The sequence below is a fragment of the Arachis stenosperma genome, chromosome 1, assembly GCF_014773155.1.
Source record: "Arachis stenosperma cultivar V10309 chromosome 1, arast.V10309.gnm1.PFL2, whole genome shotgun sequence".
Classification (NCBI taxonomy): Eukaryota; Viridiplantae; Streptophyta; class Magnoliopsida; order Fabales; family Fabaceae; genus Arachis; species Arachis stenosperma.
The window spans coordinates 132,035,552-132,048,977 of NC_080377.1; the positions used below are offsets into that span (position 1 = coordinate 132,035,552).

Here is a 13,426-nt window from a genome sequence, read left to right on the forward strand (position 1 = left end):
CCGAACCGGCCGGTTCAACCGAAAAAACTGGAAACCGGTCATCTGGCCGGTCCGGTTAAGTTATAAAACCGTCATGTAAAAAACCGGACAAAAAATCGATCGAACCGGTGATTAACTGATGAACCGATAGAACTGGACCGATTTTTTATAAGGCCGGTTCACTTCTCCAAATCAAAACGGCGCCGTTTACATCAAAAAAAAAAAAAAAAAATGAAAACCCAGCGCATAACACGTCCCACCCCACCCCTTTCTCTCTCTCACCCAGCGCATAACACCTCCCCCCACCCTACCCTCACCCAGCAGAAAACCCTAATCCTCTTTGAATTCGAAGAACCTCTCTTTGAATTCGAAGAACAGCCACCACCCATAATCCTCTCTTCTCCTTGAAGAATAGCCACTACCCACCATTCCACTTCAGAGCTAAAATTCATCGCCGCTTCTCTGCTAATCCAGGAAGCCTGCCCCCAAGCCTAGCCTCCACCACCACCTTGTGCCTCTATTGCCGCCGCGCCGTCCGTCGCACCGACCCCTGTTCGGTCTCAGACTCACCAGTCGCAGGCACGCTGTTTCTTCCTCGAGCGTCCGTCGTCTTCCTCTTCCCCTGGAGCTGCTGCATGCCTGCATACGAAGGAGGGACCTGAATCGAAACCGACGCCGGACCTAGGGCCACTCACCGTCGCGGGTCACTCATCGTCGTGGGTCACTCACCGTCGCGGGTAAGACGGTAAGTTCTGGGTTTCTAGCATTGTTTTCAACTTTTCATTTTTTTTCTCTGGATTGTTTTCAACCTTTCATTTTTTTTTCTGGCCTTCTGTTCTTCAGACTTCAGTTCAGTTCCTCTGTTCGTCTTTTTTTTTTTTTTTTAATTTTGTTTTGAATAAATTTGTTGTATGTTGAATAAATTTGTTGTTTGTTAAATTTGTTGTATGTTGAATTTGTCTGTTCAATTCTGCTATGTTCAGTTTTTTGATTTTTTCAATTATGCTCTGTTGAATGTCTGAGGAATAAATTTGTTGTATGTTGAATTTGTATGTTCAATTCTGCTATGTTCAATTTTTTGATTTTTTTCAATTATGCTCTGTTGAATGCCTGAAGAATAAATTTGTTGTATGTTAAATTTGTTGTATGTTGAATTTGTATGTTCAAATTTTTTTGTTTTTTCAATTATGCTCTGTTGAATGCCTGAATGCTATATGAATTGTATGAACTATGAACTATGAATTGATATTTGGTCTGGATTTTGGATTGGTGGCATTCTGAATTTAGATGGCACTCCGTCTTCGAGCCATCTCTCTCTTTTCAATTTGTTGTATGTTTAATTTTATAATGCTGAACAGAATTGATATAATTTTGGATTTTGAATTGTAATTCTGAATTTTGCTATAATGGCTGAGGTTTTTATTTTGCTGTAATGGCTGAAACATGAAGTTGGGTTTTAAGGGGGCAGGGGATAGTTTGTTTTGCACATCTGAAATGTTGCTGTTGAGATTGGTCCATAGCTATTTCTAGTTAGTAATTTGGCATTAATTGAGTGAGTTTTGTCTAATTTAAGTAGTTATTGATATTATTATTGATTGTTGGTGATTGTTGATTGAATATGGATATAGTATTTTATGCCATGATTTCTTTTAGTTATAAATTGTAATCTTTGAATTTGAATGTAGAATATTAATGATGAGATGAGATATAGTTTAGTTAGTAGGTGGGTTATGAAATTTTAAATTTTATTATTATATGAATGATTGAAAAAATTTAGAAGAAATTACCGAATATAGAATTCACATTGTGGAACTAAATATGATGTATTCTTAAATTTATAGTTGTAGTATATTGTATTTTTAATAATTTTATTTTATATTTAACTAAACCGGTTCGACCACGGTTGAACCATTGAACCATTAAACCAGTTACTTGACCGGTTCAATGATCGGTCCGGTTCTCGCAACCTTGGTTTTAATTGTTCGTGTTGTGGCTCTGTTACTTTCAATTGTTCATGTTGGTGTTGTTGCTTTATTTTAAATTTTAATTGGTGGTGTTGTTTTAATTCTAAGTCATTCAATTTTTCTATTAGATATTATGCCTCTAGCTTCATTTTGTGTCATTCATCAATGATTAATTGAACTCTTAATTCATTTTATTGCCTCTAATTCATTTGTCTTAGCTTAAGGTAGGATATATGAATTTTTAAATATGGTGAATAAGTTTTATTTATCTAAGTTTTGGCAAAATGATAGACATTAAAGTTTGAATAATATTTTGATGTTTGTATTTTTTGAGTGTTTATTTATAATTTATTTATTTATTATTTTATTATAAAACAGTTTTTCCGGTTAAATTATGATTGGACCGGTTGGACCAGTAAACCAGTGAACCAGTGACAAGAATGGTTCGATGACTGGTCCGATTTTCAGAACCTTGGTTATAACATCCTCCACTTCATTCAATTGCGCTTCAAGCTCTTCGATTTTTCTTTGCTGATTAATTGACGCTCTCTTTGCTTCGGCTATCTGCATACAAAGAAAACATCGTTTATGGTACTTTGTCTCTCTAAAACTAAAAACAAATATTCAAAAATTATTCCTCAAGAACATTCACGTTTATAATCTGAGCCATTTAGTAAACAATTCTTCTTCCGGAGGACTCAAGATGTGGAGAGTGTGGCCTCCAATCCCCTAATCCATTGAACTTTTAGGATTTTGGTTAGTAGGTGCAATCAGTATGCTCAAACTTCATTATAGTTATTATCAAAATTTGTATTATTTTTTTTGTCTTACTTTGTCTCAAATGTGAACTATTCGAAATTATTTATTAAATTTTTAATAATTTTATTTGAGTAAATAGTCAAATTCATCCATGAAAGATCACTTGTTCTCCAAATTGGTCTGCGAATTTTTTTTAAATCAAATTCGTTCTTTAAAGATTTTAAATTAATCGCGTTGGTCCTTCCGTCATTTCCTTTGACGGCGTCCAAATTTGCTGGTATTACACGTTAGTTGATACTACATCATACGTCTAGAAGTCTTAATTGACTGCTAACATGATAAGTTTATGAAATTAGATCAAATTAAAACTAATTGAGGGGACCTTGAGGCATTGGAATCCCTCTATTTTGGGTTTATTTGATATAATTTCATAAATTTATCATATTAGTCGTCAATTAGGACTACTAGGTGTGTTGTGGTGTTACTTAACGTGCTACATCAACAAACTCTAATGCCGTTAGTAACGGAGGTGACTGAAGGACTAACATGAACGAGTAATCTTTTAAGGACTAATTTGATATTTTGACCATTTACTCAATTTTATTTTATATTTAAATCGGTTCAACTACAGTTTGATCTCAGTCAGACAATTGAACCATTAAATCAATCACTTGATCGGTTTGGTTTTTGCAGCCTTGGTTAGCAATTAAAAATTATCTAGACAAATTTAACTAAATTATCATCTAATAATTTTTAACTATTAACTTCATGTGAAGACAACTGAATGTGAGTTTTCATAACGCGAGAATCTATTCCAATAAAAACCATAACCCATATGGAATCACTTCTCAAACAAGTGTTATCGAAAAGTGTGCCTGCACTATCTTAACATGGTGTCCACTCGCTGACATCAGCAGATTCTCATTTCACACTTTTCTTCTGCCATTCACCGTAATGCATTTTGGTAGCCATGTATCTCTTGCTTTTTTACATTTTTATCTCGATTGTTGAAGCAAAGAAAATTAAATTAGTCATCTAACCAGTATTTTCTGCCCACATATTATCAAAATCAATTGCTAATTTGTAATTTCATATTGAATTTGTAAATCTAATAGTATAGTAAAATCATGTGTAAGAGAAAATCAAATTCTTAGTGTTGTGGCTGGGTTATATTTGAAGATAGTGTTCTTATCCTTGGAAGTTTATCCTAGGGACCATTACTTTTGCAAAGGTCATGCATGCAGTTTTAGGGTAGATCTACTCACTTTTTTTAATAAGATTTTTTTTTAACTCATATAATTTTATGTCATAAAATATAGGTGTAGAACTGTAGATTCTCATTGTTGCATATAATTGAATGATGTAAAGTAAGATATTTCCTTCATTATTTCAGTTGTCTCAGTCTTTGACACAGAAAAAAATCACAAGAGGATAGTGTGAAGGCAGATTGTTATGATGGATCTACAAGGCTTGCCTGCGAGTCATGGATTCCACATGCCTGCGGAGTGGGAACCTCACACTCAATGTTGGATGGGTTGGCCTGTGAGTTGCATAATTCACTCTCTTTTATTCTTATTTTTCTTAAAGCAAATACACTTCACAGCACCAAAAGTAATCACAAGGTTCAATTCATGGTCATAGCTTTGAACATGGTTTCACACATCTCTCATCACAGATGGTTGTTATTGAGACATGATACAAATATACGAATATAGAGATTGTAAATTTGTGTCCACTATAGAAAATATATGAAACTAGTGTCTTGAGACTCTCAATTTTGTGTACCTGTCTCTGTATTTTTGTCGTGTTTTAGCCACCCAAGGCAGCCTTGAAAAAACTAGTGAAACAGTGTTTGGTGGTGGACTTTTGGGGTCTTTTGGTGATTGTTATGAGTACTAGGTTGGTGTTATTTGGCAGGAACGCCCAGATAACTGGAGAGAGAATGCTGTTCCTGCTCAAGATGTGTTTGCCAAGGTAGCATCTGCAATCTCAAGATTTGAGGATGTAACTGTTTGTGCTAGTTCTGGCCAGGTTGGTTGAAGTTTTTGACATTTTCATTATTTGGCTAGTATCTTGAGGAGTGGATTCAGTTGTTTCTGATGATATGGGGCTTTTGATTCTTGAAATTTCTTTGCCATTCTAGTGGGAGAATGCCAGGAGAATGCTACCTGAACATATCAGGGTCCTTGAGATCAGCATGAATGATTCTTGGTTTCGTGACACTGGACCAACTGTGAGTTTTTCTCCTTATACATGGATGAGTTTTCTGATCAAGTCAGATACTAGATGTTTGGATTTCTACACATGCAGAATTTTCATTGTTGACAAAAATTTTCTCTGTTTTGTTCAATAGTTTGTTGTGAAAAGATCAGAGTCTGGTAAGGCAGAGCAAACTATTGCAGGAATTGACTGGAATTTTAATAGCTGGGGAGGTAAGCACTTAAGACCTTTGATATTGGACGTTCTATTCCCAAACAAGGACTGTTTCTTTTGTGGAATGAATGAAGTACATATGATTAGTTGATGTTATGTCTTCATTATTGTTAGTTCAGCTAATGGAGTTTATAAATCTTTTCCAGGGTTAGAAGATGGATGTTATACTGATTGGAGTTTGGACATCCTTGTTGCTAGGAAGGTGTGTGTAGTTAAATATTTAACATTTTTACTTTTGTCATCTTTTACTCTATTGCAAAATGCCTACATGACTTCGCTATCATCATATGTTTGCTAGATTTTGGCAGTTGAGAGGGTTCATAGATTTTCACATTCAATGATACTTGAAGGTGGAAGCATACATGTTGATGGAGAAGGTAAGAGTTGTTGGCTTGCTGAATTTTTTAAAAAAAAAAATATAAATTCCTGGTTTTCTTGTTTAATATAAATTCCCCCCTATTATGAAGAAATATACACTTTTGATAATTCATGTAAAGTAGACAATGAGTCTGCTTATTAAATGCTATTAGGTTGCTCTTAAACTTCTCTAAGATGTAGTTTTATAGTGCTAATCCTTTCATAAATTAAGTGCTAACTAGGCAGGATGATTGTTTATATATAATTATGTTCATGAACTTGTGGTTTAAGTTTATTCTTTCGTTTCTATATGTTCTGAGATCAAATGAACTGTGCTTGAATATAATGCTCTGTAATAGCTTACAAAATTTATAAGTTATTCTTTTAACTTCAGCAACCTTTTCTTGCTTCAGGTACTTGCCTTACCACTGAAGAGTGTCTCTTGAACAAGAACAGAAATCCTCATATGAGTAAGAACCAAATAGAGGATCAACTTAAGACATATCTTGGAGTCAGCAAGACTATATGGTTGTCCCGTGGATTGTATGGTATATAAACTTGATGCTGATCTTTTAGACTAAGAATCTTCCTATGAATTGATATTATAATGATCAGAATTTTGAATTTGGTGTAGTCAAAGATTTTTGTAAAGACCATTTATCATGAGGTGCAGTATATGTTCTGATATGGATTGGTGTTTGGATAAGAATAACTCCATTTATGAATAAAAGCCTCGTTTCATTTTTCATAAAAAATGGGCCAATCTAATATGCAGCTTAGTATGTAATATAGCTTAAGAACAAGTTGTACACCCATTTAATGATACCACTTTGGTTCAATAAGTTCAAATCTGAATGTGTGTTTTCTAATGCACATTCTGTCTGGAAATTAGTATCTTGTTATTTTGAATATGCTTTTGCCGGTAAATTAAAGACTCCAGAGCTTCACTATTATCGTCTACACATTAGTACATTTTTTTTTTCTGCAATGTAATATTATTACATTTATAGCGATTAATGCAATTTCTGCGCTAGGAATCTTATGCTCTTATGTAGAGATGATGTGAGAAATATTGTGATACAAGTTTTAGGTTCAAAGTGATACTTAGATGTTATTCACTCCCTAAGATCTGATTGAGAGGTATGCTGCTTTTGTACAGGAGATGATGATACTAATGGCCATATTGATAACATGTGCTGTTTCACTAGGCCTGGTGTGGTTTTGCTGTCTTGGACTGATGATGAAAGTGATCCTCAATATGAAAGATCTATGGAAGCATATTCTCTGCTTTCTAATGAAACTGATGCCAATGGTAGAAAATTTGAAATCATTAAACTCCATGTTCCTGGGCCACTATATATGACAGAGAAAGAGGCAGCTGGAGTAGTGCAGGTTATAGCATCCAAGTTCATATTTCTTGTCTTGTCAATAAAAAATATAATTTCTTCAAAGTTGGATGTTATAAAAGAAAGGTATCATCTTATTATTTCATTTCATTTGAAGACTTATGCTAATATTTTGCAAGATTTAATACAAAGTTTGTCACCATCTATATCAATTCTTGATGTAATATTTGAGGCCATTCTGTTTCTTAATGGGAAATTGATTGGGCATATATCAAGTCATAGCCCTCTATTTTGGTTAATACTAAGTTCTAATGTTGGATAGTATCTACTAAGTATTATGTGTGATGTTTCTTTGATGGAATTTCTCTCTGTTTATATGGAAAATTCAGAGATATGAACCAGTTCTGTTTTGTTAGAATGTGGTGGTTTGTGATCAGGTGTACAGTTTAAATTGAGATATCCTGTTTCTTTTGATGACTTTGCTAACTGATTATACCAAAAAACTTGTCTACCAAGCTTAGAGAAATGTTGATGACTGAAGCGATGAATTTAATTTACACACTTCTGACTGAAATTATTCAATATTCATGCAACTGCTCTTGTATCAGTTCACTCAATGCCTTTTCTGAACTATTAATATAACTATATTTTTCAGGGTGATGATGGTAAGGCAAGACTTCCAGGTATTAGGCTTGCTGCTTCCTATGTGAACTTTTACATTGCAAATGGAGGTATCATTGTACCACAATTTGGAGATAAGAAGTGGGACGATGAAGCTGTTCGAGTCCTATCAAAGGCCTTCCCAGATCACAAAGTAAGTAAAACTGCTTGTTAAAATGCTATTTTTGTTGAAGAATGTTTCACCAAATGGTAACCTTTCAGAGTTAAGTATTATTTGCAATAATTACTTCAGCTTTCTCGAATCAAGGTGTTATCCTAAACATCTGGAAGAATACCAAATTTGAATGCCCAAGAGTCTATTTGGTTTATGTATTTATTTTCAATGTTTTTGGTTTTAAAAATATTTTTGGAAAAAAAAATGAAGACAGTACAAGAAAGAACAAAATTTGTGTTTTATTCTCTCTCTCTCTCTCTCTCTCTCTTTGGGGCTCTTGATGTATTTTTTTGGTTACTGACATTCTTAATTGTGGCTAATATCTAGGTTGTTGGAATCGAAGGTTCAAGGGAGATTGTTTTAGCTGGTGGAAATATACACTGCATTACTCAGCAACAACCAGCCTTTTGAGCAAAGTACTGTCAACATTTGTTCACGAGTGTTGTATTTGCATTGAAATTTGTAGTCTCTGGATCATTGATTAAACTGCTTGGTTCATTCCATTAATCTTCAAATGATTGATCCACATAGAGGCACAAAAGTGTGTTCAAGTGCATTGAAATAAAATGTAAACTGGCATTTTTCAAGTTGGAAAATCTAAATGAATGAATAAATTAGAGATTTCTAGTTTTTACTTTGTAAAAGTACTTGAATGCTTCCAACTATGATCTACCATGTATCTATGAAATTTTTCTTCATTTTTCAAGTCGAGTCTTCCCTCAGGTGTTGTTATAATTGAATTTCATGTAAGTTTGGTATGCTTTGTTGAAGCAAAATCTTTAAAGGATTATACAATATGATCCTTAAAGTAGAATCAAATTTCTTCTTAAATCTCTTAATCTTTATTGCAGTTTAGGGTAGTTCTATTTAGGCACAAAGGCATCTTAGATAAATCACCTGATAAATTTATTAACTGTGAATGAGGTCTTACGTTTACAATAGATATAGAAGAGAAGTTGCTATATGATTTTGGATTGATTATCACCTACAATGGAAATAGAATTGTGTTCTAATTTCTAATCGGCTATTACATTATGTTAGTTTAACTCCTAAAATACAAAATGGAATTACTAATTGGAGAAATCAATTTTCTTTTCATAAAGTACCTTATTCATACAATGATATTTATTTTTTTTGGGTAAACTATTCATAGTATATAGAAAGTAAGATAATTAATTCTTTTGAAAACTTTGGCTTGGTCTGGCTAAGTTTCAAACTTTTGGTAAGGTTTCAATTAAAGTTTGAATTCTGACCTTGACTAAATCATTAAATTGGGCCAAATAAAAGTTAGGCCAAGATCCTTAAATATATTTCAGAAAAAAAATAATAAAGAGCAGCACAGAAATTTCAATAATGGTTGACTTGGGGACTGGGGTGGAGTGTAACGGAAAAAATGAAAATCCATCCAAAGAAGGAAGGGGCGCCCAAAAATAAAAAGAAAACAAACAGGTGTTTGGTTCAGATTCCAGAATCGCGCGATCCAAGAATTGGAGCTCACTCAGCTCAAAATAAAAATTAAATAAATAATAATAATTGAAAGAAGCCTGAGACTCACACAAAACACACGCATATAAAATTACAAATCTCTCGTTACTAAAAAATTTGACGTGGAATCAGGTCTTCGAAATTCGACTTCTGGTTTTGGACACCTGATTTCAGTTGGTTACATTACGTTACGCTCTAATAGGGAGAGAGATAGAGTGGTGTTATAATAAGAAGAAGAAGAATGGGGTGTTCATTTTCTGGTTTGAACGCACTTTACGATTCCGTTAACGGAGGCGGAGATGTTTGGATCAACGAGAACCGGTTCCGTATCGTCAGGCAGCTCGGTGAAGGTGGAAACGCCTATGTCTTCCTCGTCAAGGACGTTCCCGCCGACAACGTCTCCGGCGGTTTCTCCTCCAAGCTCAAACAGTCCTCTCACATTTCCGGTTCGCTCTTTTTTTCTTTTCTCCTTCACTTGTCATTGCTTTGAATTGTGCTGTATCGTTGCTGTTACTTTTCTGAAATCGCATTGTCCAATAGTATCGATGATGGATCAGATCTGCGTGATCTGTGTGAGTTCCGTCATATTGCGTTATGATGTGCGATTCCTTTTGGATCTTCGAAGTCGTTTTGTTCTCCGATTTTTGTCGGTGCCGTTCGATCTGGTGAAGTTCATTGCTAATTCGAGCTTCCTGTTTCTTGTATCTGTAAAATGCTGCCGGAAGAGAGTTGTGTGTGTGCGCTATTGTTCATTTCTGTAATTTTGAAAGTACTTGTGGTAAAATGATACTGTTTCTCTGCTTGGTGATTGATACGGATTGTTTTGTATATTTCCTTGCTCATTCAAGGGTTGGAAATTGGGGTTTCTATTGCATTTTGTCAACTCTGAGTTTGAATCTGATAATCAGGGATGAAGAAAGTGCTCTTTCATTGTTGTAATACTTGTCTTTTTAGAAGATTCTGAATAGGTGGCACACATAATTTGATTCAGCGGAGTGAAATTGATACATTGCTGATGTGTTTTTATGTAGAGGACGGAACATATGCTATGAAAAAGGTCCTCATCAAGAGCAATGAGCAGCTGGAGTTGGTCAGGGAGGAGATCCGTGTTTCCTCACTGTTCAACCACCCAAATCTGCTCCCGCTTCTCGATCATGCAATCATTTCTGTCAAGGTAAGTAGTTACAGCAGCAGTCAACACCCGTTCCTCTCCGAATCATATCAAAAACATAAATTCATCAAAACAAGAAAATGGTTTGTTTATTCAACCTCCATATTTGTTCTTTAGCTTTGGCTATGTAATTGGATTTATGTCCTGAAGTTGAAAACATGCTATCTGCTGGGTTTGGAATTCAGCAGTTTCCAGATACTATGTATGAAGGCTGTAGAATCCAATGCCTTCTAGGGGATACCTTCTACGGGCACTTGAACTATGCCTTGACAAAAAAAGCATTCAGCAGCCAGTATTTGGTGTTTTATTTTAACCGGTTTAAACTGAAAGTAATTCACCTTTCCTATGTGCACTTTGAATGGAAAAAGGACGGGTATCTGATTTTTCTTGTGGATGCTCAACAAAAATTCTTTTGAGATATGTGATTGCGAAGGGATTAGAATGAGACTCTCAAAGCTTGTCAATATAATGGGATAGAGATATGTACCAAGTGAGATCCTGCATATCATGGCAAAGTTGATTCTAGTCTATTATTCAACCTTTTAAAATTGGATTATTTCGATAAGAATTGCTTCTTGCTTATGGTATTATGTCTTTGAAAACATAATGTCACTACTAATGGTGCTATTTTACAAGGACCTCTATCTATTGCTGCTACAAGATCTGGTTTTCCAAACTTGGTTGGAATTATGTATAAATTGTGTGGTATGAAGTGGCATTGCTAGTGTAGTTTCTTAATTGTTCTAAGTTATTTTTCTAAGTTGATAAGTGATAATTTTACTACATGGGAATGAAAATGATGTGTGAATTGCAACTTAATTGTTCCTTCCCTTGTTACAGTTGTTGTGCTTTTATATTTATGTTGAACATGGCCCTTCTGTTGGCAGCCTACTCCACAAAAATCTTGGAACCACGAGGCATACTTGTTATTTCCACTTCATTTGGATGGAACACTGCTAGATAATACCAAGACAATGCAAGCCAGGAAGGAATCCTTTCCTACCTCGGATGTTCTTCAAATCTTTCGACAGGTAAAAGAACTTTCTTCTGTCATGTAATTGTCTTATTATAACCAGGGATCAGGTATCTCAAGCATCATAGTTGCAATTCAAGATTTTCAGCACATGATACTTTTTATTTTTTTTGGATAAAAACATATGTTACTTGTTTGACATCTATTGTATCCTTTTCTCATTGTCATGAATTTCGTATATGTATTTACCTAGTAATTCTTTGGAATAGGTTATTTTCTCTGTTAAGAATCAAATTGAAGGATAAAATGGACATCTCTGGCCTATACTGCTTTTATACTACTTTTACGTTTAGAATCTAAGTAGCAACCTTTCTTTTTTAAAATATAAAAAATAAAAAATAAAAATATTAGTTTGATTCAATATACACTTCTTTATATTCTAGAGTTCTTTAGTACTCTAAACTGACAAAAGTTTGATTTCTTCTGAAATCCTTTTAGCCCTGACAAATCAACTCAACAGCTTTGTGCAGGACTCAAGCATATGCATGGTTTAGATACTCCATATGCTCATAATGATGTCAAACCTGGTAATGTTCTCATAACACATAGAAAAGGACAATCGCCTCTTGCCATACTCATGGATTTTGGCAGTGCTCGTCCTGCCAGGAAGCACATTGGTTCCAGATCAGAGGCACTCCAGTTGCAGGTGCTTTGTTCAGCCCCCTTTTTTTTTTCTCTCTAAATTTTTTTATAAATGAAATTCATGCATTGTGCTAGCCACATATTAGATTTATTGATTTATTGATGCTTTTGCCCCATTTATAGTTTGTGAGCTTGTATTTCCTAATATTGTAGAAAGTAGGCTTATATGCATCAGCAGGCTAGTGTGAGATCATTTTGATTTTGTTATTCCACATAATAGCTTCTATTTCATTTGTAAATACTCAATTGCTTATCTACATTCTCATTCGGGTTTTACATGTATGGGAGGATTGTGTTTCAATTTCAGTCATCTGACCTTCTCTTTTTCCTATTTTTTGTCTTCCTATGTAGGAATGGGCAGCTGAACACTGTTCTGCCCCTTTCCGAGCTCCGGAGCTGTGGGAATGCCCAAGCCAAGGTGATATAGATGAGAGGACTGACGTTTGGTCACTAGGATGCACATTATATGCAATAATGTGAGAATTGATTTTTCTTTTGTACGTGTTTAAGCTTTATGTTTAATACTTTTTACAATTTTGCTGCCTTAATGGCATTACACCATGCATCTGTTGATGTACTTGAGTTATGCTTATGCAACCCCACGTCTCTATTGACAGTGAATATTAAAGAACAAACTCATGTGCAAGCCATCTGTGCATAGATTATTGATTTGGGCAATGCTCATGATCAAAAGATAGAAACACATGAAGTGAAACCTGCTGGCTCTGCACTTTAGTTTTGTTTTGTTTTGCTATCCAAGGGTTGTTCCTTGACATTAACCATTGATTTGGCACTCCACCGAAGTCAAATGGCAGAGTTGTTTATTGTAATGAGAAAATAAATGCGTTAATTTGTAAGATAATACAGTGTAATAATTATTATCACTTGATTGATTTTTGCAGGTATGGGGTATCTCCATTTGAATATGCACTTGATGAGCCTGATGGAGACCTCCGATCAGCTGTTTTAAATGCTAAAATCAAATGGCCAACTGAACGTAAGTCTCAATATCCAGACGCTCTTCATCAGTTTGTATCATGGATGCTTCAGCCCCAGATTGCTGTGCGGCCCCGGATAGATGACATTGTTATTCATGTTGATAAGTTGATTGCAAAGTTCTCTGGTTGAGTTACTTTGGGAGAGATTTAAGAGAACAGTTGAGGCATACACATTGCAGTTGTTAAAATTTCATGTGCCTTCCCTATCTATTGAGATAGATAGAAAAGGAATAGTTCCCTGCCTTAGTTTTTATGTGTATCTTTACATTTTTTTTGTGGTAGTCTAGGTAGTTGGGCATTGGGCTTAATTATTATTTCAGTAATTTATACATAATTTTGTCTATTGTAATTTATGAAATGGCCAGTCTCCCTGTAATCTTCTTCAGGATTCATGCGCATAAATGGCATATGGTTTATTTACTTA

The 13,426-nt window shown here is 34.8% G+C and overlaps 2 protein-coding genes across 7 annotated transcripts; both read left to right on the forward strand.

Annotated features, from left to right (window-relative positions):
• Positions 1-258: 258 nt before the first annotated feature.
• Positions 259-8,379, forward strand: LOC130935956 (agmatine deiminase-like). Of its 6 annotated transcripts, none has more exons than XR_009068020.1 (11): positions 259-724; positions 4,096-4,244; positions 4,620-4,733; positions 4,846-4,935; positions 5,056-5,134; positions 5,282-5,337; positions 5,434-5,512; positions 5,906-6,040; positions 6,652-6,964; positions 7,494-7,652; positions 8,001-8,379. XR_009068020.1 is itself a non-coding variant. In XM_057865902.1 (11 exons), exons 2-11 carry the CDS (start codon positions 4,155-4,157, stop codon positions 8,082-8,084), a joined length of 1,119 nt encoding a protein of 372 aa, XP_057721885.1. In that variant the 5' UTR covers positions 259-724; positions 4,096-4,154; the 3' UTR covers positions 8,085-8,379. The 6 variants fall into 6 exon arrangements, 5 of the variants coding, with proteins under 5 accessions (XP_057721885.1, XP_057721893.1, XP_057721908.1 ...); XM_057865902.1 differs by having other exon boundaries at positions 6,652-6,884; XM_057865910.1 differs by having other exon boundaries at positions 4,105-4,244; positions 6,652-6,884.
• Positions 8,380-9,077: 698 nt separating this feature from the next.
• LOC130968265 (uncharacterized) lies at positions 9,078-13,426 on the forward strand. Its single transcript, XM_057893483.1, has 6 exons — positions 9,078-9,604; positions 10,190-10,332; positions 11,217-11,360; positions 11,823-12,008; positions 12,356-12,480; positions 12,907-13,426. Exons 1-6 carry the CDS (start codon positions 9,400-9,402, stop codon positions 13,130-13,132), a joined length of 1,029 nt encoding a protein of 342 aa, XP_057749466.1. The 5' UTR covers positions 9,078-9,399; the 3' UTR covers positions 13,133-13,426.